This window comes from Aythya marila, assembly GCF_965140915.1.
Source record: "Aythya marila genome assembly, chromosome: 5".
In the NCBI taxonomy this organism is placed as follows: domain Eukaryota; kingdom Metazoa; phylum Chordata; class Aves; order Anseriformes; family Anatidae; genus Aythya; species Aythya marila.
In genome coordinates this window covers 36,219,370-36,245,741 of record NC_139046.1, presented here as the reverse complement: position 1 = coordinate 36,245,741, position 26,372 = coordinate 36,219,370, and the positions used below count along the sequence as shown (strand labels likewise).

The following is a 26,372-nucleotide window of genomic DNA, read 5'->3' as shown; positions in this document are numbered from 1 at the left end:
AGTTCACCAGGGCCTCCTGGGCTGCCATCACCTTCTCCCTGGGAAGGGGAAGGTAGGGGTGTTGGGGCCTCCTAAACCCTGCCTGCACTTGATTGCAGGTCTGTGTGACCATCAGGTGATAACAGCCCGCCCGGGCTACAGGAGATGTGCAGGCTGCTCAGGCGATGCCAGCTGGGGCTTGTGCACCAGGTGCCGCATGCAGGTACCTGCTCCTCGTGCCAGGATGCTCATCAGGAGATGTTACCAGCAGGGGAGAGCAGCAGGGCTGGTAAGGCAAGGGCAGGAAGGACAATGCAGCCCACATTTGCCCATCCTGTAGCAATGGCCACAGCTCATACCCAACACTTCCCAGTGGGAAGTGAAAGAAGGTTTTTGGTTAAATTCCTCCATGCTCCCAGTTGTTCCGCCCCATTCAGAGTCAGTTCAGCACTAAGGTGGGGCAGATGGGGGGCCAGCAGCTCCTGGTCATGGTCCCACCCCTTGCCTTGGGCATGTCCCTCCTCGGCTTGCTCACCCGCATGAGAATGATGTGCTCCTGCAGGGACACCCTGGGACTTCGTCTGCAGTTATCTGCAAAGTGCTTTCATATCTCCACTTGACAAGCAGTTTCTTGGGCTGAAAATGCTGTAAACAGATCCCCACTTGCTGATATTTCTCCCTGAGGAAAGGGGAAAGCAGAGCAGTTTCCATACCATGCACTGCCCCCTGGCAGGTACTACCTGCATGCTTGCTTGCTCAACTCCCTTCAGGGGACTGGGAGCTGGACATTGCCTGTGGCCCGCTGGACACAACATAAATCAGAGGTAGATAAAGCCCGTTTCCACAGCTTTTGTGCTGAAGCAGGCAACAGCAAGGCCCCGTAACACTGCTAGAGAGGTAGATCCCTATCACCTAGGAAATGCTGCAAGACTACCAAGCAGCTGTGGGCTGGTTTGTATTCCCTGTCACTTGCTGAATAAATTGGATTAAAACCAGCAATGTATTCATGAAAGACTTCTCTGAAGGCCATTTCGCACCCCTCGAGCTATCTCGTATCCATCCGTTTCTGGAGTGGGCATGGATCTGCATGAAGGTCACCCCTTCTGGGGACTGTGCCGCTAGGAAGAAATTAAAACGACAATTAAAATGGGATTTTTGTTGTGGCTCAATAAAATATAATCCCAGCTAAACAAAGTAAACACTGAGCATGAATGAGCTCCTCTCTCCAGAGGGCTGTCAATCCGTCAGTCACAACTGGGGAAGACTGCTGGCTAAACGACATGCTGGCTTTGGAGGTTAGCATATTGATGTGCCCTTTAAAGAAACACACACACACACAGCCTGTGCCGCTTTCTAAAAATGGGAGGAATCTGCTTACTTAGCCCTGAAAGCTATTTCTGAGGCATGATGCACCCAGTATACATGCCCTAGTGTCCTTAATGCTAACTGAGAAACTGTGCATCCACGAGAGGAGGGCTAACACGCGGCTAAACCACAGGACAGGGAGCCGTGCGTTATTTCACTGCTGGCTCTGCTCTAAGATCGATGTTGATGTGACCGTCCCCGACAGCTCTGCTCCCCAGCCTTCCCACTGCAAAGTGGACATCCACCACGTAGCTACACATACGGAGAGGGGGCTCATGAGTTTCAACGCACGAAGAAACATATTTATAAATATTTCCCTTGATTTGGCTGAATATGTGGAAGTGAGGGTATGTATGTAGCTAATGTTTTCATAATTCCTCATACCTTTAAGGATCTGAACATCCTGAGCCCAATTACTAGGGACAACTGGTATCAAATATTTCCCTATATAAAGAGTATAGAGGGGGATTAGTGCCGGTGCCAACACAAAAGGTTATGCTTCAGAGAAGGTAAAAAACTACCAGGTGTGACTCTCCAGCCACCCCACAGCCACCCTGAACCGCTCCAGTTCCCTGCAGCCCCCACAGCTGGCACCGGGCATTTTGTGAAGCAAAGCTTTCGCAAGGTTTGCAGCCTTCTGTCAGTGCAGAGGTGGGCCAGGCAACGGCAGAGGGGCATGGAAGATGCTCCAGGAGGGAGAGGACAGACAGATTGCAGCGAAACACTCAACCAAGCCCTTTTCACAAAGATTCCTGCGCTTCCATGTAACCTAAATCTAACGTGACACGGACTAAATGAGAACGTCACTTCTCTCCCCGCTTATTAGGCGTGATGGCTGCTGAGTGACACCCCAGCGTGTGCGGCGGCTGAGCCCAGACCCCAGCCGAGTGCCTGCCGTGCGCCCCACAGGCACCCCGGGCATCCCAGCAAGGAGGGTGGCAGGGGGCTGGCACCCCAGAGACCTCCCCCCATCACGGCCAGAGAGGAAGCTTTTCTCTGTTGCTGGAGAGCAACTTTCCTTAGCCGGCGACCACGTCATCCGGCAACAGCTGCCAAAAGCAATCAGGCCGGATCACAACAGCGGGAGAAAGTTATATTATTTTAATACAGATTATTTGGTTCCTGAGGTTCTGATCAAATTAGGCAGCTACTGAATTAAAGCAATGAAATTACTGTGAAGGAGGCCGTGCTCAACTTATTTCCAGTCCTCCTGGACCTGAAGAAGTAACAAAGGAAGCCATCCAAACTGCTCGGAGGAGGTTTCCATAACACCCTAAGCTGATATTTGGGGAGCTGGGGACTTCTGTCTGCCACTAGCAATTTCCTAATTAGCCTCATCTCCTGTGGGCTCAGGCCATCCCCTGCACAGCAGCCTTGGCATCCTCCTGAAAGTCTCAGAGACAGAAGCTTGCACTGCAGAGACACTGCTCCCTCGGTTTGCGGCACAGCTCAGGTGTTACACACAGCTTCTAAATCTGGGGGGTTGTTTTTCCAAGTCTGCATGCAAACCTGACAGCTCCTCCCTGCACCCTGCATGCCTGTTGACAAATGTTCCTTTAGTGCAAATTCAACTGTAATCATACCTGGAACTGAAAGAGTGAGAAAAATACAGGATGCCAAGAGAGACCGGCATGGTGGGGATTTCAGGCAGAGAGGTGGGATTCAGTACTAATAAATGTAAAATCCTGCTGTGATAGGAGGGGAGGAGCACAGAACTGGAGCTGGGGTGGAGGGGAGCAGTGCTGATGCGCATCACATCCTAGAGGTGCTGCTAGTGCTGGGTGCCCCCCAGGGACAGGCAATGGGGACCCCCCAGGTGCCTGCCCCAGCCAAGGAGCTCCACAACCACAGGAAAAGCTGGGTGCATTGGGAGGACCAATTCCCCGGGCTGCCCAAAGAGAGGGCAGAGTCAGGGCCAGACCTGCAGGTTGTGCCTTCCAACCTGGTTGGGACATTTCCCAAAACTGCAGGGAAATTTCTGGAATTAGGGAAAGGCTCTCAGACATCAACCACTGCCATGGTCTTGACACATCATTCTGGAGGGAGCACCGGGAGCTGGAGGGATCCCTGCACACAACAAATGCCAACAGAAGAGGCTGACTGAAGAAGATGAGAACAGAGGCAGAGAAGGAAGAGGAAAAGAGAAAAAGCAGTCTTACCTTGGGTGAGCAGCAGAGCTGTGTGGGGAGAAGAACGACACAAGACAGAAAGGGAGAAAGAAGAAAACAGGGAGAAAGTTAATATCCCGCCGGAAAAAGCAGAAGCTGCTTAGCAGAGGACAACGTTCAGTGAGCGATGGCCATGGCTCAGTGCGGTGTGCGAGCTCCCCAGGGCCGCATGCCAGGCACAGGCTGGGGAGCAGACCCCGCGGCAGCGAGATGGAGATGATGCTGGCGAGCACCGCATCAGTGCTCTGGCTCCCAAAAATCACCCCCAACCCCCCGAGCAAAGGCAGGAGGATGGGATGCAGGTGGGCAGTAGCAGGGAGGGGAAGGGAAAGAAGTGGGGGGACAGTCACGCTTGCCATCAGGGCCTGACATGACCCAAACTGCAGCTTGCTGAGAGCCTCAGCTAGGGGAGGTGTTGATAAAATGGGTGCTGGCCTTAGGCCAGTGTGAGGGAAGGGGTAACGTGGCTGTGCATCGTCCCCACGGATGCCCTAGGTGTCCCTGGCCTCTCCTGTGCCTCACAGGTGCTAAGAGGGGCACAGGCAGCCTAAAAGCATCACAGCGTGGGGTCTTTCTGGCTCTCCTCGCTCCCGGCACCTGTCACCGTATGGTCCCACGAGGATGGAGGTGGGAAGAAAGCGGCATGGAGGTCCCTGTGAGGGACAACCCTACCCTGACTTTCCATATGCTGGCTCCCCTGCCTTCATTTCCACGGTTGTCCCAAAGAAATGTCCTGCTGGGTCCCTCCTAGGCATCCCCCTAAAATGCCACAGCCTACACCCAAGTTCCCAAGTAACTACCCTTCAGTCTGCATGGGGTATCACACAGCAAAATAATCTGAACCCTCTCCAAGAGGGGCGAGCGCTGTGCCTTAGCTTTGACTTCTACCTGTCCTTCAAACAGCAAGCTGGTCTCTGAAGACTGGGTTGCATGCTATGACAGTACTGTAATTACTAACACTTATTATCACACACTTTTAGTCTCAGAAGCTTAAAACTCTGCACAAAGACTGAGTCAGTATTAACATCCCCATTTGACAGATGGTGAAACCAGCAAAGAGAGGCTAAAGGGAACATTTTGCAAACTCAGAAGTGGGCAGGAATCCAAAAGCGCTAATTTACCCAGGCTTGCCGGCTCAGGCCTCTGAGAAGCAGGCACTTTTACACGGAGGTACCTAATTTTATCTACTCTGGTTGGAAAGTGATTTCCTAAGCAATTCGTCAAAGGTCGCACAGCACATCAGCGGCAGAGCCAGGAAAGTGATGCTGTGCCCTGGCTCTCAGGCACTCCTGCGCGCCGTTGGAAACCCTTCCCTGCAGGCTGCAAAGAGGCAGCAGAGCAGGCAGGACCAGCTGCGTGGTTCGGCACTACCAGGAAAGCACCAGTGCCCTGCACATCAGCCCAGAGTCACTACCTGGCAGCAAGTGGAGATGAGGAGGCTCCTTGCTGAGCATCCCTCGTTTTTCAGAGACAATTCCTTTCCAGAGTCAAAAACCTCTGGAGGATCCACTTGTGAATATGTTCTGCAGCAAGTACGATACCACAGAGCCACGGGAAGCAGTGGGGTATTTGCTCTGACCGCACAGTCTCCTGTCCTCCATGGGACTTCGTCTGCAAGTCTCCAACAGGCCTGTCACAGCGTGAATCTGGAGGCTCCTCATAGCTCTGTCCTGCTGTGGCTTCCTTCCTCTTCCACGGTCTTCTGATTCTCCAGACAATAGGGGAAAATTTACTTTGCCTTTTGCAATTGCAAGCATTAATACAATGGGTCAACTCAGTGTTCAGATTTAATATAATGAAATATTACTGGGCTCCTAAGCTACTGTGGTTATTAAAAAAAAAAAGACATTGATTCCTCATGTTTTTTAAAAATGTTATTCTAGTGCTCTGGGATTTGAGTTTATTTTTTTCCCATTTGCTTTTGAGCCTGCAAAAGAAGTATTTTTCTCCCTTTCACTTATGATATGATACATGAATATTTGAAGAAGCCTATAAAGCTATGAATGAAACATCAAGAATATAGCATGCAGAAAGGCAAGGGATTATTTTATCTTTATATTTCTGAGTGAATGCTGTGCATGCAAGCAAGAAAATGATTTCACGGACTAAAGCTTCCTTCCTGCACATGCATCTGCTAATGTGCCCTTAGTCCTGACCTGTAACATTTCCTGACAGTCCATCTGGGGATGCTGCACCTGCACCAGCTCCCCTGACAGCCCCTGTGCTCTTCCCATCCTACAAACCTCCCTCTGCTGCCCTGCTCTGTCCTCACGCACCTCTCCTCCTTCTTCACCCTTGCTGTGTCACTCCCCAGGTCCCAACCAGGCCACCTCAGGACTTGCTATTGGCATCTCAGGTAGCCTCAGAGGGTTGGCCAGCACATTCTTATAGGCAGCTGCTAAAATCAGTTCAGTAGCCAAATTCAAATTCGCAGTGCCAAGTACCCCGCACCCAAACCTTGCACAGCAGGAGCACAGACAAATACCTGTGCCTGGCAGGCTCTAACCATGCTTTTCCCTGGATTCTCGGGAGACTCAAAGCCTTGCCTTCAATACAGAAAGAGGACGGCAGGCATATGCTGAAGTGAGCAGGCATGGAGGAGTGATACATGGATAAAACCACTCAAGCTCGTAGTGCCGATGGATGCAATGCTTCACGTTTCCTCTTTGAGCTCAGCCTCTGTAGTTGCTGCTCTGCAGGAACCCGTCTACTGGTGTGAACCCCTGAATGAGCTGACATTGCTTGTACCAGAAGCAAGTGGGCTGGGGCCAAAGAATTTAGACCTGAACTTAGCTGCTAATAAGCCAATGTACTTTGGGGTCAAATTCTGCTGTGACAGGCATATTGGTGTGGTTCACAGATCAGGGACTGCATTCTCTCCCGCCTCAATTCCACTAAGCACAAAGAACAAGAAGGACTAAAAACAAGAGGAACGAGCTTGGGCTGGGAGCAGACCAGAAACAGGACAATCCTGTAATCTACAGCTACTGGGTGTGCTAGATGTCTGCCACAGATGTTTTCTAAACAATCAATACCTTTTTTCTGCTGTTTGTACCTCACAGAGAGGTTTGACCACATTGCATGATTTATTCTAGCCTCGTTCTTGATTAACATGAATCTTCTCTAATCAATGTACCTAAGACAGGAAGACACTGTGTGGATGAAAGGATCCTCACAGGTGGTTAAACACCCGCTACTTACAGAGTGAACAGACATGAGGGTGGCTGTGGATTTTGAGGGGCGCCCCCGTTACACACAGCACAGGCACAAGGCAGCAAGAGGAAAGGTGAGAGCATTGCTCTGGCTCCAGATAGCACTGAGGTGAGCAAACTGTTTCCCTAAAGGACTGTGAAGAGCTACGAACATGTATTTTTCATAAGATAAGCAAGGTGGAGCTTTTCCAGCTTTAGCCTGAATCCTGTTATTATTGAAGTCAATGGCAAAGACTCCAAGAAACAGACCCTGATCCTTTCTGTCCATTAGGAGAATTAGCAGCATTCAGCTTAATCACAGAGCTGCAAGCAAAATATTAAACCCTCAGAGAAAAAGGCAGCAGAAATCTAGCATTTTTCTGCTATTCCCATAGCAGCTGATGGAAGAAGGAATTTCCCAGACTCTGCCTACACCTCAGCAAACTGCAGTGCACGTTCTCACACGTCAATGTGGCTTATCTTATCCAGGCATGGACCTTTGTACCCAGTTACATCATCACCAATATTTTGAAACAGATAACTCAATTGGATCAATGCAAACTAGGAGCCCATCTTTCTTTGCAGTTTAATCCTTAACTCTGACTTCCAGCCACATCCATCCTCTGAGCCATGAAGCTTTCCTCTATGGCGTGTTGACACTCAATTAAATGGAGATGCGTCAGGAGATTCGTCCACACCACTTCACTCAGTGCTGCGAGGCTTGAGGGGATTTCAGACAAAATCTTCCCAAGCCAGGTCATGCCAGCCATCTGTTTAATAGTGCTCACCAGCCACCTGTGCTCCCACTTCCAGCGAAGTCATATCTTGTAGTCATATCATGGTTTCGGAAGCAAAATTTTGCATGAAGGATGTCTGTCCCTTTTACAGAGTGCAATGCTCTACAGTCAGTGTTCAGGCACCATCCCTGGGGCTGAATCTTCTATCGTTGTGCCAGTAGCTGGATTCTCATGAGCAGATTCCCAATTACCCTCATGAAACGTAATTTTCCAGATTCTATTTTCACCATTATCTGCTATTGAGTGAAATCTTCCAATGTAGCCTCACTTGCCACTGGGGCTTTATCAACCCTAAGGTTAACCACAATATAAGCAGAAGGCTGGCTTTTTCTAGGGAAAGCAAAGTCAGTTTAGCTCCTGTAATCCAGGGCTGTGGACAAAGTGTGAAAGCTAATGTGTGAAGAAAGTAAAAACAAGCTGGATTTCTCTGAAATCCTGCAGGGCTGACAGCAGCAAAAACCTAGGTCTGAGCTGAGGGTAATGTGAAATGATACCAGAGCTGCCATGGGAGTAATGGTGAAACTGAAAGATTGCATCTTGACCTAAAGGGAATGACTCGTTTCACAGCAGAAACACTTTTAAAAGGTGTTGGAAAAAGGTTGGCCAGAAAAGCAGCTGAGGGTGTGGGGAGGTTTCAAAGTCCTGCAGTGCTCAGCAGGCAGTGATTCAGTTTAGAACTGCACATGCAGGGGAAAGGTGACACAAGAAGGATCCAGAGATTAATTTCTTAGAAACAAAGATGACAAAAATAAAAATCGGGAAACCTGGGAGATGGCCAGGAGGATAGAAAAAAGCTACACTCACTCTTACCCTCCTTGCCAAGCAAAGAACATGATTCTCTCTGATTTCTTTGTATTTATTCACTTCAATATAACTAGCTTGCACCAAGTGCCATCTTTGCCAGTGCTCCTTGCACCTGATGTGCCACCACAGAACTAGTATCAGTCTTCCTCATGGAATGGGCTGGCAAGATATCCATCCCAGAGCTATTCTAACCTCTGAATTATTTGAGCACATCAACAGAACGAGCTGCTAAAGTCAAACTGCTCCATGTGATTTATTTGGATGACCAGAAAGTCTTTGAGAAACTCCAGCTGAAGAAAGCAACTGGTGAAAAAGAATACATGGGCTGCCAGACAGGGCTTGGTGCTGCAGATATTATATTTATATACAGGAGAGGAGCAAAGAATAGGAATTAATGGTCAGCTCCCCTTGCAGCAAAGGTTAACAACAGCATGCCCCTGGACTCAGAGCAGGGACTGATACAAATGGGGGTGATCAGTGAGGAGCAGCCTATGCAGACAGTGCACAGTGCACAATATTTCAGTCATGAGGCTCTATCAGTTCGTTATACAGACAGGAGGAGCGCCTGCATTTACCCTGAAGTGGCTGTCAAATGTCGTGAGGGCCCTGAGCAACCTGAAGACTCATGTCTGGATCACCACAGGCACCTTCCTGGGCCTCAGAGATGTTGCTCCCCTGGAAAGGAGCTAGCAGATGCTGAAGAGCCAGAGCTATAGGATGAATTCCCTTACAGAAACCTCCTGCAGCCACATAGTCCCAGGCATGCCTTGCCCAAAGGGCATAGCCATTCTACATCCAAAATAAGCTCTCCAAACTCTGCCCCAGGCTGGTTTGAAGAGCACACATATAATCCCCTGGTCACTGGCTCACCCAGCTCTGCCTTCCCCTGAGGAAGAGCAGGCACCACATCTTCTCACTCATTTCACCCCAGACCTCCCCTGTCCTTCAGGCCAGCAGCACCTCAGTGAGGTCCTGGGGCAGCTGCAGGCCTCGTGACAAAGCCACCACAGCACAATCCCCATGGGGATGGAGGGGCTGCCCTGTAGGGCCCGGGCAGTGGGCTGCCCCCCGGTGCCACACAGTCAGCCAGGGTATGCGGCACAATCCAGCTCCAAAGGGGGCCGGAAGAAGTGTTTTGAGGACACCACAAAGCAGTCTGAAAACGGTCTGAAAACATCAAATGCTCCTACGGCACCCTAGGCACAGGCTCAGCATGACAGAGCTAAGCGGGGAGTAACAAAAAAATGAGGGCAGGCCGTCAAGAAAACCACATCTTTTGTGGTGCTAGAAAGAAATGCGTGGGTAGCCGAAACCCAGAGAGACAATTCAGCGAAAGCAACCCAGCCTGAACCTCCCAGGAGGGCCGGGAGCCGTGCTTTGCCCTCGCCTTGCGAGTCGTGTGGGGGCCCATTCGTCACCGCAATGAAAACAAGCGAATTCCCAGCTACGTGCTGGTGGTTTGGGACTTTCTTCCCCAGTCTGTGGCTGAATCCCTGCAGCCTCTGTTTGCACAGAGGGGGCTGCTCCAGCCTTGCAGACAGTGTGGCCACACCGCCCACAGGAGTGCTTCAGGCACCCTGCAAGGCAGGAGCACGTGTCTGAGCAGGTGGCTTAGAGTCAGGCTGAGCTTCCCTGCACACCAGCATGCATGAGGCTGCACAGCGGAACCGGAGCGTGTCTCTGTGAACACTGAGAGCCCATACACCTCCTGGGCTGCCCCTCTCTGCTGGGAGCTGCCTGCGAGGCAGCGTTTGTCTGTCCCTCCAGATGCTCCCTACCTGGAAGCCTCCCGTAGCTCCTCATTCTTCACCCCAGGCACCGGGCAAGCACGTCGGAGACTCTGCGGGGTGCAGCACTGCAGAGCTCGGGATCCTTCCAGATGCCCTGGAATCGGTGTAGCGACTGTGCCACCTTGTGCCAGGAATACTTACAGATGCATTTTAATCTTGCTCTTATATTCTAAGAACAGTGCTCCTGCTCTGACTTTTCTCTAATGAGGCCAACCAGGGCTCTGCATCTCCTCCTCTTCGTGGTCCTGCGCTTCCTGCTGGTAAGCAGAACACAGCCAAGGCTGTGCCCTTACCTAGGGGAGAAGCAGCTGGCCTGCAGGCTCTGTGATGGAGAACAAGCACTCCATCAGACCTCCTCTCTGCTGGTTATGTACCAGACTATCCCACTGACTCCAGTCGATGCTGGTGTAAATGAGATGTGCACAAAGCAACAAACTGGCACCACAGTCCTACACAAAACGAGGACAGGATGTTGTACAGACTGAACCACTTTAAAGGCTGGATTTTTTTCAGGTAAGTGATTTTGTTCAGCCACATGCGACATTGCCTAGAAACGAAAAAGAAACTCAGGATTTCACAGAAACCAGCCCAATCCTGACTATATCCTGAAGCTCACTGATTTAGAGAGGGATTCAGGGCTCATAGACAGCAGACAACTGAGCAGCAACTTCAGTGAGATGCTGCAGGCTGCCAAGTGCCCAGACAGGAGAGAGCAAGAAGCAGGTGATTTCCCTTCTGTACCCACTGAGATGGAGGTGTGAACCCTACAGATGTGAAGGGACATGTGTAGAGAGGAGACCCTGGGGTGCTTCTAGGGCTGAAGAAAACATTTTGCAGTCCCATGTTCAAAGGTTTAATCTCCTTAACCTCCCAAGAAGCAATTTAAGTGTAATACAGATAGTGAGCAGGTACCTACACAGAAGGTGCAGCATGCTACACGGTTATTTAATCCAATGGAGAAAAGCAGGAAAATAACTAGCGGCTACAAGCTGAGGCCAGGCAACTTCTAGGTATGCCCACCCACATCTTTAGGCCGGAGGGCAGGTAACTGCTAGAACATAACCTCATGGGACAAGGCAGCCTGGTCACTGCTGCTGATCAAGAACGAATGCTCATTGAAGTTGGACTTTGGTGAAACCCGAGGGCCTGAGCTCAACACGCAGCAAAACCTCATGTCCCTCACTGCCTAGGGGCTGCAGGAGATGGTCTAACGGCATTAAACTGTGAACGCTTTTGAGGTTTACATTTCACAAATCCACAGATGCTATATGACATTGTCATGCTAATGCAAGCTGTGTCTATCCTGAATGTCCTGGAGAGCTGTGCATGGGAGCTCGGACTGGCTGGAGGGTAGTTGCTGTGTTTATGAAATAAGGGACAGGAGATGTTTCTGCAAGGGGAAGCTGTGTGAGGCACAGGCAATTGCCAGATGTTTCCATCACCAGCAGCAGTACATGGGAGTAAAAATAAGCCTGTGGGCACACACAGCTGTCTTTACTCTGTATCAGGTGCCCAGAAGGTAGATTTCAAGTCCTTTTTGTAAAGTGATTCTGTTTAGAGATCAGCCCTCCCTGGCCACCCCAAAGCTGGTGAAGCCCATGGCAAGACTTGTTCAATGAGAAAGAGGTCAAACACGTATAGGAGGACAAAGATACACGTAGGAAAGGCATGACAAAGTCAGGGTTCAGTCCCACTATGATCCTGATCCGCAGGGGGATCCTGGGTCTCAGTGCACCAATGCTGAAGTAGAACATTAACAGAGCTCCACACCCTCTGCCCAACAGGCTGAGGTTGTCTGAGACACATTAAGGTGCTTTTCGGATGAAAGACATGGAGAACCGTTTTTCAAAATAAAAGCAAAATGAGATACCTCACACCTTCCCTCTTCTCCTGGGGGCTTTTCACCACGCCTCACAGGGACCCAAGAGCACCAAGGCAAAGCCACTGGCAGGCAACAACAGAGGGAAGGGCAGGGGGGTGTATGGGACGAGCCGAAGAGGCAGCCATGCATTATGCCTTTCTCTTGTCTTTCACATTCCCCAAGGTCCTGGCAAAGGAGCAGGAGAGGGGAGAACAGCAGAGGTGTGCTCAGAACAAAAACAGACCAAGACAAAGAAACCCAGTCACAATAATACAGCCTCTGAGGCCCAAGCATCGCACGAAAGGAGGATCAGAAGTAAGCTGGGCTCTAAAAGGCAGAGATGACACCAAAACAGGGTGAGAGTGAGAATACAGAAGGGCAGAGAGCAGAAGTCCATCCATCCACAGGAGGAGGAGAAAAGGAGGGAGGGGAAGGAGGAGAAAGAGGGTTATATTTTCTGGATTTGGGGTTTGCAGACTTGATTCTGTTTGCTTGTTTTCAATCATTATTTTTTTTTTCATAAGGGATCTCACACCTGATATTCCTCGTTCCATCCATTTCGGTTCACCAAGGGCAATGAAGAAATTCTCCTGCCTTTCGTATTCCTCCTCATCTACTATCTTAACCCTTACGGTCTTCCTGTAGGGACAACAAGAGAGACAACCGTGTACAGCGGGTCGGCCGGCCGGAGGCGACGCAGCAGCAGCAGCGGCGGCAGCAGCGCAGGCTCCTCGCATGCAGCCCCTTCGCGGCGGGGCGGCGTGCCTCGGCCGGCCTCGTGGACATGGCACATCGGTCGCAGCTGCTCCTCGGGGAGCGGGAGGGCATTAGGGGGGAGACAGGGCTGGCGAGGGGGTGAGGAGGGAGGGAAGAGGGGGAGTCGGACCTTGCTGATGGTTAGTGGGAGGCGACGTCTGCAGCGCAGTTTTTCGGTGTCACATGGTGATGGAAAGGGTATCGGCTGCCCAGAAATCACCGGGGGCCACGCCGGGGTACCAACTGTGTCTTAGCTGGAAGATTGATTGCTTGTGCTACCCTCACAATTAATAATAAATCTGGAGGGACTCTGGGCTCGTAGCCTGAGAAGAAGAGAGAGAGATGCGTACTCACAGCCACGCTCCCCAGTGGGGTGAGGCGGGTCTCTGCTGCCAGGTAGCTCTGCTAGCTGGTATTTCTGATTTCCAGTTTTAAAGCGGCACATCTTATTGCTTCTCCTCCCTGACACTGCCTGCCTCTCCTCTCCACCTGCTCTCTCACCTTGGATGAGGGCCAGGTGATGAGCTCTGGAGATGCTGGGTGTTTCTGGCCAGCATCTTCCCACCAACACTGCAAAACATGCCTCAGTCCTTCCCTTCAGCAGGAATACCCATGGAAGAATATTCCCACCGAGGACTGACGGCCATCCTTCTCTCTCTCCATCCCTCGCTACCTGCCCCAGGCCCCCCACCGCCCCTGTCCCCCTGCTCCATGGGTACCATGTGACACGGTGCGTGCGCACAGCAGCGTTTAGGACAGAGCAGTTGGAAACGAAGAGAAATCAGAGGAAGAGGAGGAGAAAAGGAGGAAGGAGAAGAGAGAAGAGGAAAGAAGAATGTTAACGTTAGTCTGGAGGGCCAGTACTACACCTTTCTGTAAACTCATATCCACCATGCGGGGGCTCATCAGCTCAATGAAGAAATTCTTGTTTTTCTCATACTCCTCATCATCAATTACCTTGATGTGAACTGTTTTGCTGTGGACGGAAAAATAATAAGCGTCATAAAGGGGAGAAGAGAACAGAGAAGCAAAGTGGAGGAAGGTTGGGAGGTGAATCGGAACATTAAAGTCAAAGTTTTCTCACCCACTGAACGAGCTCAATCTGGCCCTGAAAAGAGGCTAAAGCCCCGCTGCTGCCAGCAACGCCGGCCGATTTCTGTTTAACCAGCAGGTCCGAAGGCAGGGCCTAAATGAAGTGAGACACGGATGGCTCTGAGCCCCTGGAAAACTGGCAAGGGGCTCAGGAACCAGGACTGTGCCATGCAGGAGAGGGGCACGCTTTGCCCCCACTGCTCTCCACGTCCACACACACGCAGAAGCGCACACACACACACACACACACCACTAACCAGTCCCCTTCCAGCCAGGGCTGCAAATTATACCTGCACTTTGCTGGCCTTCCTCTCAGGTGAAAGTCTTCTTGAAATCACATCCCTCGCTCACGACAGAAGGGATTAGTGCTTTTATTCCAGGGTGATCCTACACCCTCTTAAATGGAGCGCTGCCTGCATATGCACTGATGATCACATATAATTACATGCTCGTATCAGTGCATATGCTCTAAACGGGCATGAACTTGCCATCTCGGTGCTCCCAGGCTTCCAGTCAGCCCCGGCCCCAGGCTGGAACCACATTTTTTGAATGAAAAGCCAGCTCTGCCCACAGTGCCCTTCTCTCACCCCAACACAGTTGTTCCTCTGGCAGAGACACAGCACCACCACTGCACCTCCATCTCCTCTCTCTCTGCCCAGCCCCAATGCTCGGATCAGCCCCTGGTGCATTTTGCCCATAACCAGTCTCAGCTGTGGATGGCAAGGATGAAAGAAAGCAGGACTGGCAATCGTGGATCTTGGAGAAATAGCTCTAGGCTTCAAATGATGGCGTGCCTCTGTTTCCCTAAGCTCAGCTGCTGCTGCTCGTGTGCTCACAGGGAAGGCAGAAAGTACTTTTCCCTGTGCCTGACTGGGGAAAGGCCTGATACACCACAGGCCTTTCTATCTTAAAGACAGACATTAAACACACATAGTGTCTTTGGCCCCATAGCGCTTCAGGGACTAAGCAGCCCAGCCCTGAATCCTGGGGACCTACACTACTGCCAGCAGCCCCCTGAAAATCACCAGTTCATAGTGCGAAATGGGAGGATTGGCTGACTTTCCTTGCTGCAGCTTGTATTCCTACTGATATCATTACTGACCCCAAAATTATCCAGTTCCCCTGCAATTTGACTTGTCATAAATCGTAATTTGTTCTATGCTCTGACAGGGGAAATCCAGTTCCCTGCACTGGCTCTTGTTTTGAGCCATCTTTCAAATGATGGCATACAGGACAGGGAGAAAAGTTTGCACACCCCCTGCTTTATCCATCAGTGTATGAATATGCAAGAAAAATCACCTCTGATTCTTTAAGCTAAATCAGCTTTATTTTTGCCGGTGCTTGCTCTAACAATATCCTGCAGTAATGCCAGCAAGCCTCCTTTCCCTTCTCTAGACCCTTTCAATCTTCTTTAATCCAGCCTGAAGGATGTAGGATTTTAAATGATAGGTCTCTGGTGTAAATGTTGGTGTTCTGCTAAGACTTCATCACAATGATTTCATTGCATTTCCTTTGGAGAGTTTGACTGAATTTTGCTTTTGAACCAGATGTTGTCTGGGCCCCTGGTACTTTGCAAAGCTTTTTCAATTTGCTGAATTAAATCTACATCTGATTCATAGCTCTGATCTCTTCCTTGCTCTCCTACTACAAAAAAGAAGGTGGGATTTTCAAAAGCAGCCAGTCCTTCCTGAACGTGGGTTGTTTTTAAAAATCCCATTCATAATTACTATTGCTTACAGCTTTCCACCCCAGGAGCCCCATATTACTCGGTACCTGCAACAAAACTTGTCACCTGAAACTAAGCCATTCCAAAGATTTATGCAATGCATGTTGAGCATGCACACTATTTGAGTTCTGTTTCATACAGCAACTTTCTTTTATTCTTTTTATGAGGTGGCTCTCCCATTCCCATCAGTAGTGTGTGCACACACCAAAGCAGGGGAGAAATGCTCATTTGATGAGAAAGTCTGCATGGCAGATGATCTCTACGACTGTGCTCTGTGCATGGAAAGCCTGATTTCACACAATCCACTTGTCTGCACAATACACACGCAAAACTATGGACTAAAGAAATAACAACTCACTGCGTGCCCATTTTGTTAACTACAGAGAGCTCTACATGGCACGCTAAGTAGTCCCGCCCTGCCCAAGCCCGCCATCCCACAGGAGCAATAGGACAATACCTCAAGGTTCAGTCTGGCTGCACAAACAGCTTTACCTCCCATGCATGCCATGGACACAATTAGCCCAGGACAGGAGCACTGTATCCTTTAAGCAAAACTCAAAGCCCAGCTCTCTCCTGATCCCTCTTTTTCCACTGGCAAAGCAGTGAGGTTCAACAGTGATCCAAAGGTGAGGGATGCTCAGAAGAGAAAATCTCATTTACACAGGTACACCCTGCCTCGTGATGGTTAGTTCTTGCGGATATGACTGAGATATGAGTGATGTTGCCATCATTTGGGCTTGGTTGGGATTGAGCCTGCCACGAGGGAGAAGGGAGAAAAACAACCAACTAACAATACCTTTGCTGGAAAAAGAAGTAAACTTTAGCTGTTCTATGGAAACAAGATAAGCATTCGGATTTTCTCTTCTCTGTACAGAGAAGCAGATGTTCAAGTTTCACCCTGATATAAAAGGCCAAGTTGAAGGCAGGAACACCTCAGGATAGCTGGTAAAATCTCTGTATGAGCATAACCAATCCCCTAAACTCCTAGACCAGCTCAGCTGCAAACTGGATCATCTCCGCACCCTCAGGCCTTACATGGCTTTTGGAAAAAGGGTATCTGAATTTGGTGACCAAACCCAGTAAACTGATGTTTAAGCCTCTGCTACAAGCAGTAGGGAGAAAAGGAGCTTTTACCTGGCTCATTCCCAAAAGAGCTGGGGACACAGGCTGTGTCCCTGAGCCTGGTGGCAGGGCATTGGTGTGCCCCCTGCCCACGGGCTCCATCCACCTACATGTGGATCAGGCCAGGGTCACTTCCATCAGCTTTGTCCCAGTCGCTGCCCTAGACCAGAGCTGAAGGTGCCCAGCATGCCACCAATGGGGAATATCTGGCCTTTCACTGGGGCTTTGCAGCAGAGGGAAGAGCAGCTCGCGGGGCCGCTGCAAGGCCTGCAAGGAGTGGGGCTGCGCTCGCTTCCTCACGGGGAAGTGCCCTTCTCTCAGCTGGCTCATGTGCCTGTGACTGTCACCACAGAAAGGTCACCACTAACGGAGGGTGGTTGTGGTGTCCCAGGCTCTGCAGCTCCTCCAGCCACCAAGAGTGTTCCTCTCCCCTCCCTGACGGGATCTGCAGTGCGCCTTGCTCAGCCGAGCAGCTTTCGCTCCCCGGTCTGACGGCCCTGCAGTGGGAAAGGACACTTGCCATCCTTCCCCTTCCTCTCTGACAGCTCCATCGCAGCCCTGACGTACCTCAGACAGCTCAGAAGCAGATAACAACAAAAACCATCCAAAAGCCTGTCGTAGAAATCAACTGCCTTCATTAAATGCCTCCTGGAGCTGGCAGCAAGAAGCCACTCTGCAAACCCCAAAGCTTCAGGACCGGTACCAAGCCACAGCACAGTTCAACCTCAGCCCCCGCATTAGATAAATCTGTGGAAAGAGCTCTTTAATTTAGACCTCAGTGGTGCTTTCAGCGGACCAAGCGATGCTTTCAGTTTGTAATGGCATGGGTAACATCCTTCTCCCTGTGTGCCTGCAGGTCAGACAGGGCCTGGCAGGGACCATCTCCAGCAGCACCGAACCATGCTTTCCTGACACCAAGAGCCCTCAGATAGTGCCAGTCTGGGCTCTCCTTTAAACACACACTGAAAAATAATCACTGTTTTTAAAAGTTAGGGATGGGAAAAGCTCCCCTGGGGAGCAACATTAAGAACAAGATTTCCCTGAGTAAGCAACAGAAGATGAAATGGATAGACATCCATCTTCTCCTAAAGGACTTTGCACACACGATGTTGCTAAATTCCCTATCCGGGAAGTACAGAAGATAATCTACAAAATCATTTTATTTGACAACACGTCCGCTTCCAACACATAAGGCAACAACTGGATGGTTATTTGATTAATGTGCTAGAAAATATTGAGTATCTCTCTGTGTGGAGACTCTCATTTGCAGAAATTATTGCAGAGGAGGTTAAGAGGATGTGTCTGCATGACTTTGGAATGTGAAATAAGGCTCAGCTCTGAAAACAGCATAAGTGAGGAAGTGTCACATAGAGTATACCATTAAAACAGGCAGGGTTGCACAAGGGCAGGATTTACAGTCCCCGGTGGGATGCTGTTAGCCAGGATGGAAAGCAGCTAGGACAGCCAGGTAAACATCCCTAGGACAGCGAAAAGTCCTGGGAGATCTTTAGTAGCTCATTAATGCAAATCATTAGAGCACACACCTTGGATCAAGCCATGGTGTTCTTGCTGCACCTCAGTGTACCCAAATCCTCACCTGACGTGCTGTAGGTACAGGTCCCTGCACCATGAATTTCAAATAATGCGGTGCCAGTCTGACCCTTCCCCAGAGCTCAGCACACAACTGCTGGCACCAGGATGGGTTTTCAACATGAAACTACGGATAGGACCCATTCTCCCTGCCAGAAGATCTCATTGAGCAGTCCTGCAGCAGAAATGCTGACTAAGTAAGATGTCAGAACATGAGGCAAACCAGAGGGGATTAAATAAGGTTATGTATAGTGGGGAGCTGTCTTCGCCCAGCTCATTAGGAGGCGGATATTTAACAGAACAACATGACAGTGCTGGCAGGCAAGGTGAAGAAGACAGCAAGAGGAGCCCTAATATGATGCACATGGTCACAGAGAGCTGCACATCAAGTAACCCAGGCTGGGACAAGCTGAGCCATTTCGAAGCAAAGGATTATGCTGTCACATAGCAACAGATAAAGACAGGAGGTGTTTGAGCGGGAAAAGCATTAGATCCCAGAGCAGATTGAATTCAAGGTCACCAAGGAAATGATGAGTGATCACACTGTCAACAGGAAATCAAGGTAATTTAGGAATCTATCCAGACCAAGATCAAGATAGACAGGGAGCACACTGGGCTTCACTCTATGCCCACAAAAGGAGATTTTTGGCTTCCATGGCAATTACTAAGAGGGGACAGGTTTTGAAAGACGCAGCTGCTGCCACCAGGGGTGGTCACAGTTTGCTTTAGCAGCCAGGTCAGAACTGAAGGTGCCTCTAAGGTCAGAGCAGACCTCGGTACCAATTACCTAAGCAGATAGCCACAGGACAGACAGCGTCAGGATAGAGTTTCAGGCAGATCACTGATGTACAAGTTGCTGATGTATGAGTTACAGAAGAACCGGTGCTAGTGCAGAAGTTGGAGACGAGCCACTGCGGGCCAACTTCCAGGAACTGGCTGTGTCATTCATGAGGACCTTGGAGGAGCAGCTGTGCAAGAGCCCCACTCTGTGCAGTAAGCACACGAGGAACAGCCTGGGCAGTTGCACTACCAGACCAGTCTGCTGTAAAGGGTCACAGAAGGCCCCTAAAAAAGGAATTTTGTCTCTTTGTCTCCAAGTTGGTCTTGGGTGACCAGATGGTAACCAGTTATAATCTTATTATTACAATAGAGTTCTCTGCAGCGCTAATCATTACGTGACCTGTGCATTTCTCCAGGCAATGCTGAGGCCATCCAAGTTACTCGATACCCTGTGTTTCAGTTTCTATATCCACGCGGTGGCTGTGATCCTAATTTCTCACAGGGATTTGATAGGGGACAGTCACAATTTGCAAAGCATTTGAGCTCCTCGTTTGGAAGACGTTACAGCAACTCAGAGGGAATAACTTCACTTGGGAGGGGAAGCAGACCTTTGGCACTGCATCAAGGAGGAATCCCTATGCCCCAGCTGTCCCTCCTTACGCAAGGATGGAAGGAGGCAACAGAATAGAGGCAGTGGGGCTGAAAAATCTTGGTGAGGGATAAAGGAGGAAATATTGACACAAAAGTGATTTCCCTTTGTGTATTCCCTGTGTAATCTTGGCTAATTAGTGAATTGGCTCATGTTTCAATTAGGACTATTGAAAACGCTTCAGTATAGCTGACACATGATAATTAAAGGGACATAGTCAAGACTACATTCACTTTTTAAAAGTCTTTATTTGTATTAGAAAAACTTTGAAGTGCTACCAGTAAAAGGCTTACAGCGATAGCTGATGAAAAAAAAAAAAAAAAAAAGCTAAAATAAAATATAAGATGCCCATTGTCCTTCCTGCATCCTGAATAGATAAACTGGTAAGTACTTTTTGGCTGTGCCCAACTTCACCTTCCAGTCTGTGGTTTTTTCCTGCCACAGCAGCACAGTCCTCACTTCCCACTGCCATGTGACGGGATATAAACTGCTGCCAAATTCACATGACTGCTTCACACCTACTTTGTACCAGTGCAAACGACTGTACAGGCAATAAGAAATCAGAGCTGCTAAGTTAGAGGCAGGTGAGCCCATTAAGCACGGTCATCTCCTGCAAACAAATAGTGAAGAACTCAGCCACAGGATCAGCACTGGAGATGTTAAATGGTGAGCATCTCACACTCAACTCTGAAGCCCTGGAAGAGCTGGAAAATGCATACAGGGCAGGTATGACAAAATGCTCTGGGTCCTCTTAGCATAGCCAGCCCTGTCAGGTGAGCACATTTCCAAAGCACTCTTTATTTCACTTTAAGCATGATAAAGTTCTCTAGTATGGAGGGTTCCTCACAGAAAGATGCCACTATTCGCTTTTAAGAATTACTGCAAAGAAGCGAAGAACAGGGTATCGTGGTTTGTTGGACTCCCCTACCAGCTGCTGATCAGCCGAGTTATTTGTTTGGTTATACAAACATAACAGCCCAGCTCCACAGGTGTTTTTCTTTATTTGCTTTAATAAAACTATTTCTATATTAAACCTTTTGAAGGCTCAGCTGTAATCTTTAAGATCCCCTGGAAAACAAACAACGAAAACCACTGGGCTGATCTGTTCCTCACCTTCCAGACTGCTGGCTCTGACCACTGCAGTGTCTGTGCCCAGACACGAGCAAGCTCTTGCCCGGCCTGCTGTAGGTCAGCTTCTTCGTGCTGACCCTACAAGACTTGGTGCTTCAGGGCCAGGAGAGAGCAGACAGTCTCGGCAGCCTGTGGAGCTTATTTGTTGAGGTCTGTACAATAAGCTCTTGTCTTGTACAAGTAATAATTCGACTTGGCAGTCCATGAAGCCAGCCACTTCTGGTGGGTATCAGCCTGGTGTAGGTGCAAAGCAGTGCCAGGGCCCTGGGCAGAAGCATTTCTCTCCTCCCTAACTTGGGCTGCTTCCCAGGGGAACAGCTTTTCTGAGAAGATGATGTGCCCTTTTTCCTCTTAGGAAGGGATTTTTGAGAGGAGCAAAAACCCCAGCCACAATCCCACTCTGGTCACACAGTAAAAAAAAAAATTAGAAAAATTAGAGGGTAGAGAAAGAAGGGAGACAACATATTATTTATTAAAGGCCTTTGAAGGCAGGCTGGCCATCTCAGAGGGCCTTGGGCTGGTCATGAGCCAAACTGGATCCCAAATTCAGCTGGCAGTGACCCCGGCCCACCAAGGTGCTCCTGAGTCCCACCTCCCTACTGGCTGGTGTTAGCAGCCCGGCGCTTCCAGCCGTCGCCCTTGGTTTTAGGCTTTTAGCTAAAGGCATGGAGATTTGGAAGCTATATTTAGATGTCTTCTCTATTCTTCAGCAACAGGGTTGCCATGGAGATGCTGGCAAGGACGAGAAGGTGGGGATGAAGGGGGAGAGGAAGTTGGGGAATGAGAAGTGCCAGATTGAGAACATCACTCGTGGGCACAGGGAGGCTTTACATGCCTTGTAGGGCAGAAATTGCCAAAACCTGCTAGCTGAAATGGTCCCCCCAGCACTGCCAATGGCATGGGCCTGCCCTGCATCACTCGGTGCTGATGTGGCAGGTTTAAGTGTGCCCTGTGGGCACTGATAGCCACCTGCACACCCAGGACATCCACCCTGGACACGCTCAGGAGAGCCAGCCGTGTTCTCCTCCCTGGGCACAGCTCTGAGGGCTGCAGGACACCCACTGCTGGCTGCAGCCCAGTTGAGCTCTACGCAACTTCTTTGATCTCTCTTCAGCATTCAGTTCTGTGAACTCCCAGATATGCAAAAACCTTTGGCTGTAGGGTTGCCAGAACCAGGCCTGTAATGCCACGTGGCGCCCCAGCAGAGGCACGCTAGCCACTGTTGCCTGAGGGCCAAACCCAGCCCTCCGTGAGCTCCACTCGAGCCTTGCTGGCTGCTGTGCTGCGTTACAAGCTTGTATTGATCCTGCACCAGCTGCTCAGGTGGGAAAGAGACAGGAAAATTGATTTATAAAGCTCCAATGAAGGGACAACATCATGTAACATGTCCCAGTCTGGCTTGGTAACTGAAGAACAGAGAGCTGAGAGCTGTGGAAATGCCACAGCAGCTATTTCTGGTGGCTGGGCTGCCAGCAGAGAGGGTCAACCCCAGCCTGCCCTGCCCCAGGTGAGATGCCAGGGTACTCGGGCTCCAGCTGCCACATGTGCAGATACGACTGGTGAAAGCGTTACAGAGGTGTGCGGTCACAGACTGGGAAGAGATTGGACAACTACAAGCCCTTCATGCTCAGAAACTTGGGAAAAGAAAGCCTTCCCTCGCAAGCTGCTACTGCCACAGGGAAACCTCTGGACAACAGCCTCACACAACAGCCTCCTTCCTTCCCTCCCTCCCTCCCCACACAGCGCACGCAGTGCTTCCAGCCCAGCGGGGCAGTGCTCAGCCCAGCCATTTGAGTTGCTCTACATTCAACGGAGCAGCAAGGCAGCAATCTGTAGGAAATTAATGAGCTGCAAACAACGCTGTTCAGCTGCCAGCCTGCAATGAGCCTGCCCTGCATGCTGCAGATAGAATTATTATATTCGAACAAAAGGAACTGGAGCCGGATCCCGGGTGCTTTGGCTCTGGTCACAGGCTCCTTGTGACCAAGATAAGGGACATCACGCTGAATTACCACAGCAACATCACAGTTACACGTCCAGCCATCACCCAAAGCCAATATATTGCATCTTTATCCAAGGCAATGTGCATTTGGCCAGGCTCACGGTTTCCTTTTTTTCCTCTTCTATGGCAATGAAAACAGGGCAGAGGATACCCAGCTACACCGTTTCATTTCACTCTTTGGGACTGTTTTCATTCTATTTCTTACCTAATAACAACACACAGAAAACACAAAAGGGGGCCACTTGTTAGCTCCTAGGAGCTAAAACACAGGTTCCCTGGAGGGGGCCAACCCTGCTGGGCTTGGAGTGATGGGCCTGTGCCTCCAGCATCCAGAGCTTTTAAACATAAAAAAATCCCACTCCTTATTAATAAATTGAACAAAAAATGTCATCTGTCACCTTTGCAGTGAACAAGGGTGTTTCAGAAGGGCCAAATCTAGCAGCAGGACACCTTTCAAGCCTTGGCTCATTTTGCAGATGCCCCTGCTTCCACTCCCAAAGGGCAGTGATGCCAGACACTGTGGTGCCTCTCCACAAGCAGTCCTCCTGCAGGACAGCCTGGTTCCCTGAGGGATGGGAATCAGTGCTGCACGCTGGCACAGCCAGATCAAACAGACCCAACAGACTGCAGCCTGCACAGCCCTCAGCCACCCAACTGGTCTCCTTTAATCAACACAATCATCTTACTGCTATAATTACCACCATAGCACTTAGTCCCCTCTCAGCCTTCACATGTGGATCCTGTTTTTGGAAAGTGCTTTTGCCAAACCCTTCTGACCAATCCACATCAGAGACAGCCTAAACTCCTCCTGGGGTCCCTGGCTGACAGGCAGGAGTCTCCTCCTGCCCCTTCTGCCCCGTGGCAAAAGTTAGCACCAAGGCCCTTTGCTCTTCAGAAGAGCATGCCCTACCCTCATCCAGAGATGCTCCTCAACTCTCATTCCCCTTCTTGCTGAGTTCCCCTATTACAAGTCCCTCAGCCCTTTGGACCTTAATCCTTGATGCTGTGTCTTCTCCCTTTCAAGTTTTGGAGGCACCACTGAACACTTGTTTGACTTGACCAACCTCCAGCTTCTGCCCTGACAAAGCCCAGCCTGATTCACTTTGGTGTCCATCCATCAAACTTCCAGTGAACTTGGGGGCTGAAGGCTGGTCTCACACACTCCTCACCATCTGGTTAGAACCATAACCATTATCAAATGAAAAAATAACAGTTCTCCCAGCTCTGGTCTTTTGCCCAGATCGGTGGCACACACAGAACCATCTACTCCAGCAAATACCTCCAGGGGTTCACTGACATGGCACAGCTGCCTTTAGCTGGAGCTCCGAAAGCTGAAACCTCAAGCAGACCTCTGCAAGGAATCCTGTGTGCTTTCTGCGTTGTCTAATTAGCTCCCCTTTTGCCTTCCAAGCTCTTTCATCTTAAAAACATAACTCCCCGACTCTGTGAAGTGTCTTTCCCATTGTGGGACCTAGAAGACTTTTTTTTTTTTTTTTTTTTTTTTTTTAAGAACTGGAAATAGCAAGATAAAGAGATTCCAAAGAGAATCAAAAAGGCACACTTGATTTTATTTTTTTTTTCCTGAGCTGATTTTGATATTCCCTCCTGAAAGGAGGTACCAGCCAGACCTCTGCCCAGCTGGAACACTGCTGGGCAGCAGTGCATGGGTGCCTGCACCTCATGCCCACCCTGCCCCAGCCTCAGCTCTCTTCCAGCTTGGTTCACACATGCCCTGCAGTGTCAGCGCTGATACAAGGATGCTGCTGTACACTGGGGAGGCTGTCAGGAGCGGGAGCCTTCTGCTCTGTCTGCTCACCCAAGTGTCTGTCTGTGTTTATCAGCAGCTCACGCTAGTTTTCAAACTCTCCTTGCCCCAGCTCCCAGCCACCAACCTTCTTCCCTGCTTCCCCAGCCACCCCCAAAAGGTGCTGGAGTAAAATGTATTCTGAGAAACGAGTTGTAAATGGTAAAAGCCCCCCGACAGCTGATTCTGATCAGCCACAGACCAGGCCTGAACACATGCCCCATTGGGCTGAGGCTCTCCTGGTGCTGTGCATGGGTAAGCCACATTTATCTCTGCTCTCCAGAAGCAGAACTGAAGCAGAGAGGATATCAAAGACATGCTCAGCTCCATATGCAGCAGGCAGCTGGAGCAGCCGAGGACATCACACAAGCGATGCCCAGGGCTGGCTGTGCCTCCCCCATGGGGAACACCCTGACACCTACAGCCACTGCCTATTTCTGTCCTCTGATCCATTGGCAGCAGCCTCACCAGTGCTCAGAGGCTGCAAGAGCACAATGAGAAGTGCTGTAAGCCCTCCAGGTCCCTAACCCACCTTGGTGGGGCCCCACTCACTGGCTCAGTAGCTGTAACCCAGAGATGTGACCAGAGCAAGAGCCAGAGGAAGACATGTAGGGCTTCCTGAAGCAATCCATGCAGCCCACTCTCTTTCTACTCAAGCTGTGTAAGACTCAAAATCATGATGCTGCACTAGGAGAAACAAGGCTGCCTGGGCAAAATACCACTTGCCCTACACTCACATCGAGACTAACAGCAAGTTGTGCTTCCAGTGGACGCTGCAAGAGTAGAGGAAAGCCTGTGAGCCCCTGCCAGCCACAGGCTCTGCCTTTTTCATGGTCCTAATAGTGAGAAGGGTCTGCAGAGCCAGCCTTGAAAATAACTCCCTATTGAGGGCTGAGAGATGGTCTCTACAGCAGAAATAGCCTGCAGCTGCAAAAGCTGGCTTTGTCAGGCCTACAGAGAACCAGGTCACATCCCATTTTCAGCAAATTAGAAATAATCCCCCCATCTCTTTCCCTTTTTTAAATATGTTTATTTACCAGCTGGCACCTCCTGTGGAGACAGAAATTTAGAAATCTGCAACTGTGAAAAAAGGGAAAAAAACAAACAACTAATGGTATTGCCATCTCTTTAAAAAGCAATGATAGTAAGTCCCCAATAGCCCTTGGAGCTTCAGACACAGCTCAGCCTGTCCATGGGACTGTGCAGGATGGCAGCATCGGACTCTGCTTTAATTTTAGCCCAACTGCTCCAGATCAAATTTTCACAGCTTCTGAAGAAAGAGATGGCTTTTATTAGAGACAAGAGTTATTGGTTTACAGGCAAGCTGGACTCTTTCTTTCCCATGCCTCAGCACAAATCACAGTTTTGCAGGCTAAACAAGGCTCTCCTGGCCATCTGTGAGACCCATGGAAGACTGAAAGATTGCCCAGGTGTAATTCAGGATAAAATCTGGTTTATGGAGCATTTAGCACTGCTGAGATTCAGTGCTCTGAGAGGGTGAGAGAGAGAGTGGGAGAGCCTAGCAAGTGTTTTGAGCCAAGAAATCCTCATAGTGCTGACAGACACCAAAACCTGTTTTTTTCCCCCCTCCTTCCAGTGCCAACAAGTCTGATTTGAAGTGACCGAGAGGGAACACCTGGAGTTTTTTTTTTTTACTGTAAGTGCAGGTTTCAGTGTCTTGTTCCCTAAGTAGGAACTCAAATTCAGCCCTTCCAAAAGAGATTTGGGCAAGACTTGGTTCACCTGAGCATCTGTGACACCACAT

General features: G+C 49.9%; 1 protein-coding gene across 2 annotated transcripts in view; it reads right to left on the bottom strand.

Annotated features, from left to right (window-relative positions):
• Nucleotides 1–26,372, bottom strand: part of SLC8A3 (solute carrier family 8 member A3) — a 96,347-nt gene that overhangs the window by 7,106 nt on the left and 62,869 nt on the right. Inside the window, exons 1-3 of one of the 2 annotated variants that reach the window (XM_082760423.1) lie at nucleotides 13,796–13,870; nucleotides 13,581–13,687; nucleotides 3,504–3,521 (exon numbers count right to left, since the gene is read on the bottom strand). In XM_082760423.1, coding sequence (XP_082616549.1) covers nucleotides 3,504–3,521; nucleotides 13,581–13,617 — 55 coding nt within the window. In that variant the 5' untranslated portion in view covers nucleotides 13,618–13,687; nucleotides 13,796–13,870. Of the gene's footprint in view, nucleotides 1–3,503; nucleotides 3,522–13,580; nucleotides 13,688–13,795; nucleotides 13,871–26,372 lie in introns of those variants that run through there. The other variant, XM_082760422.1, reaches the window with a different exon arrangement.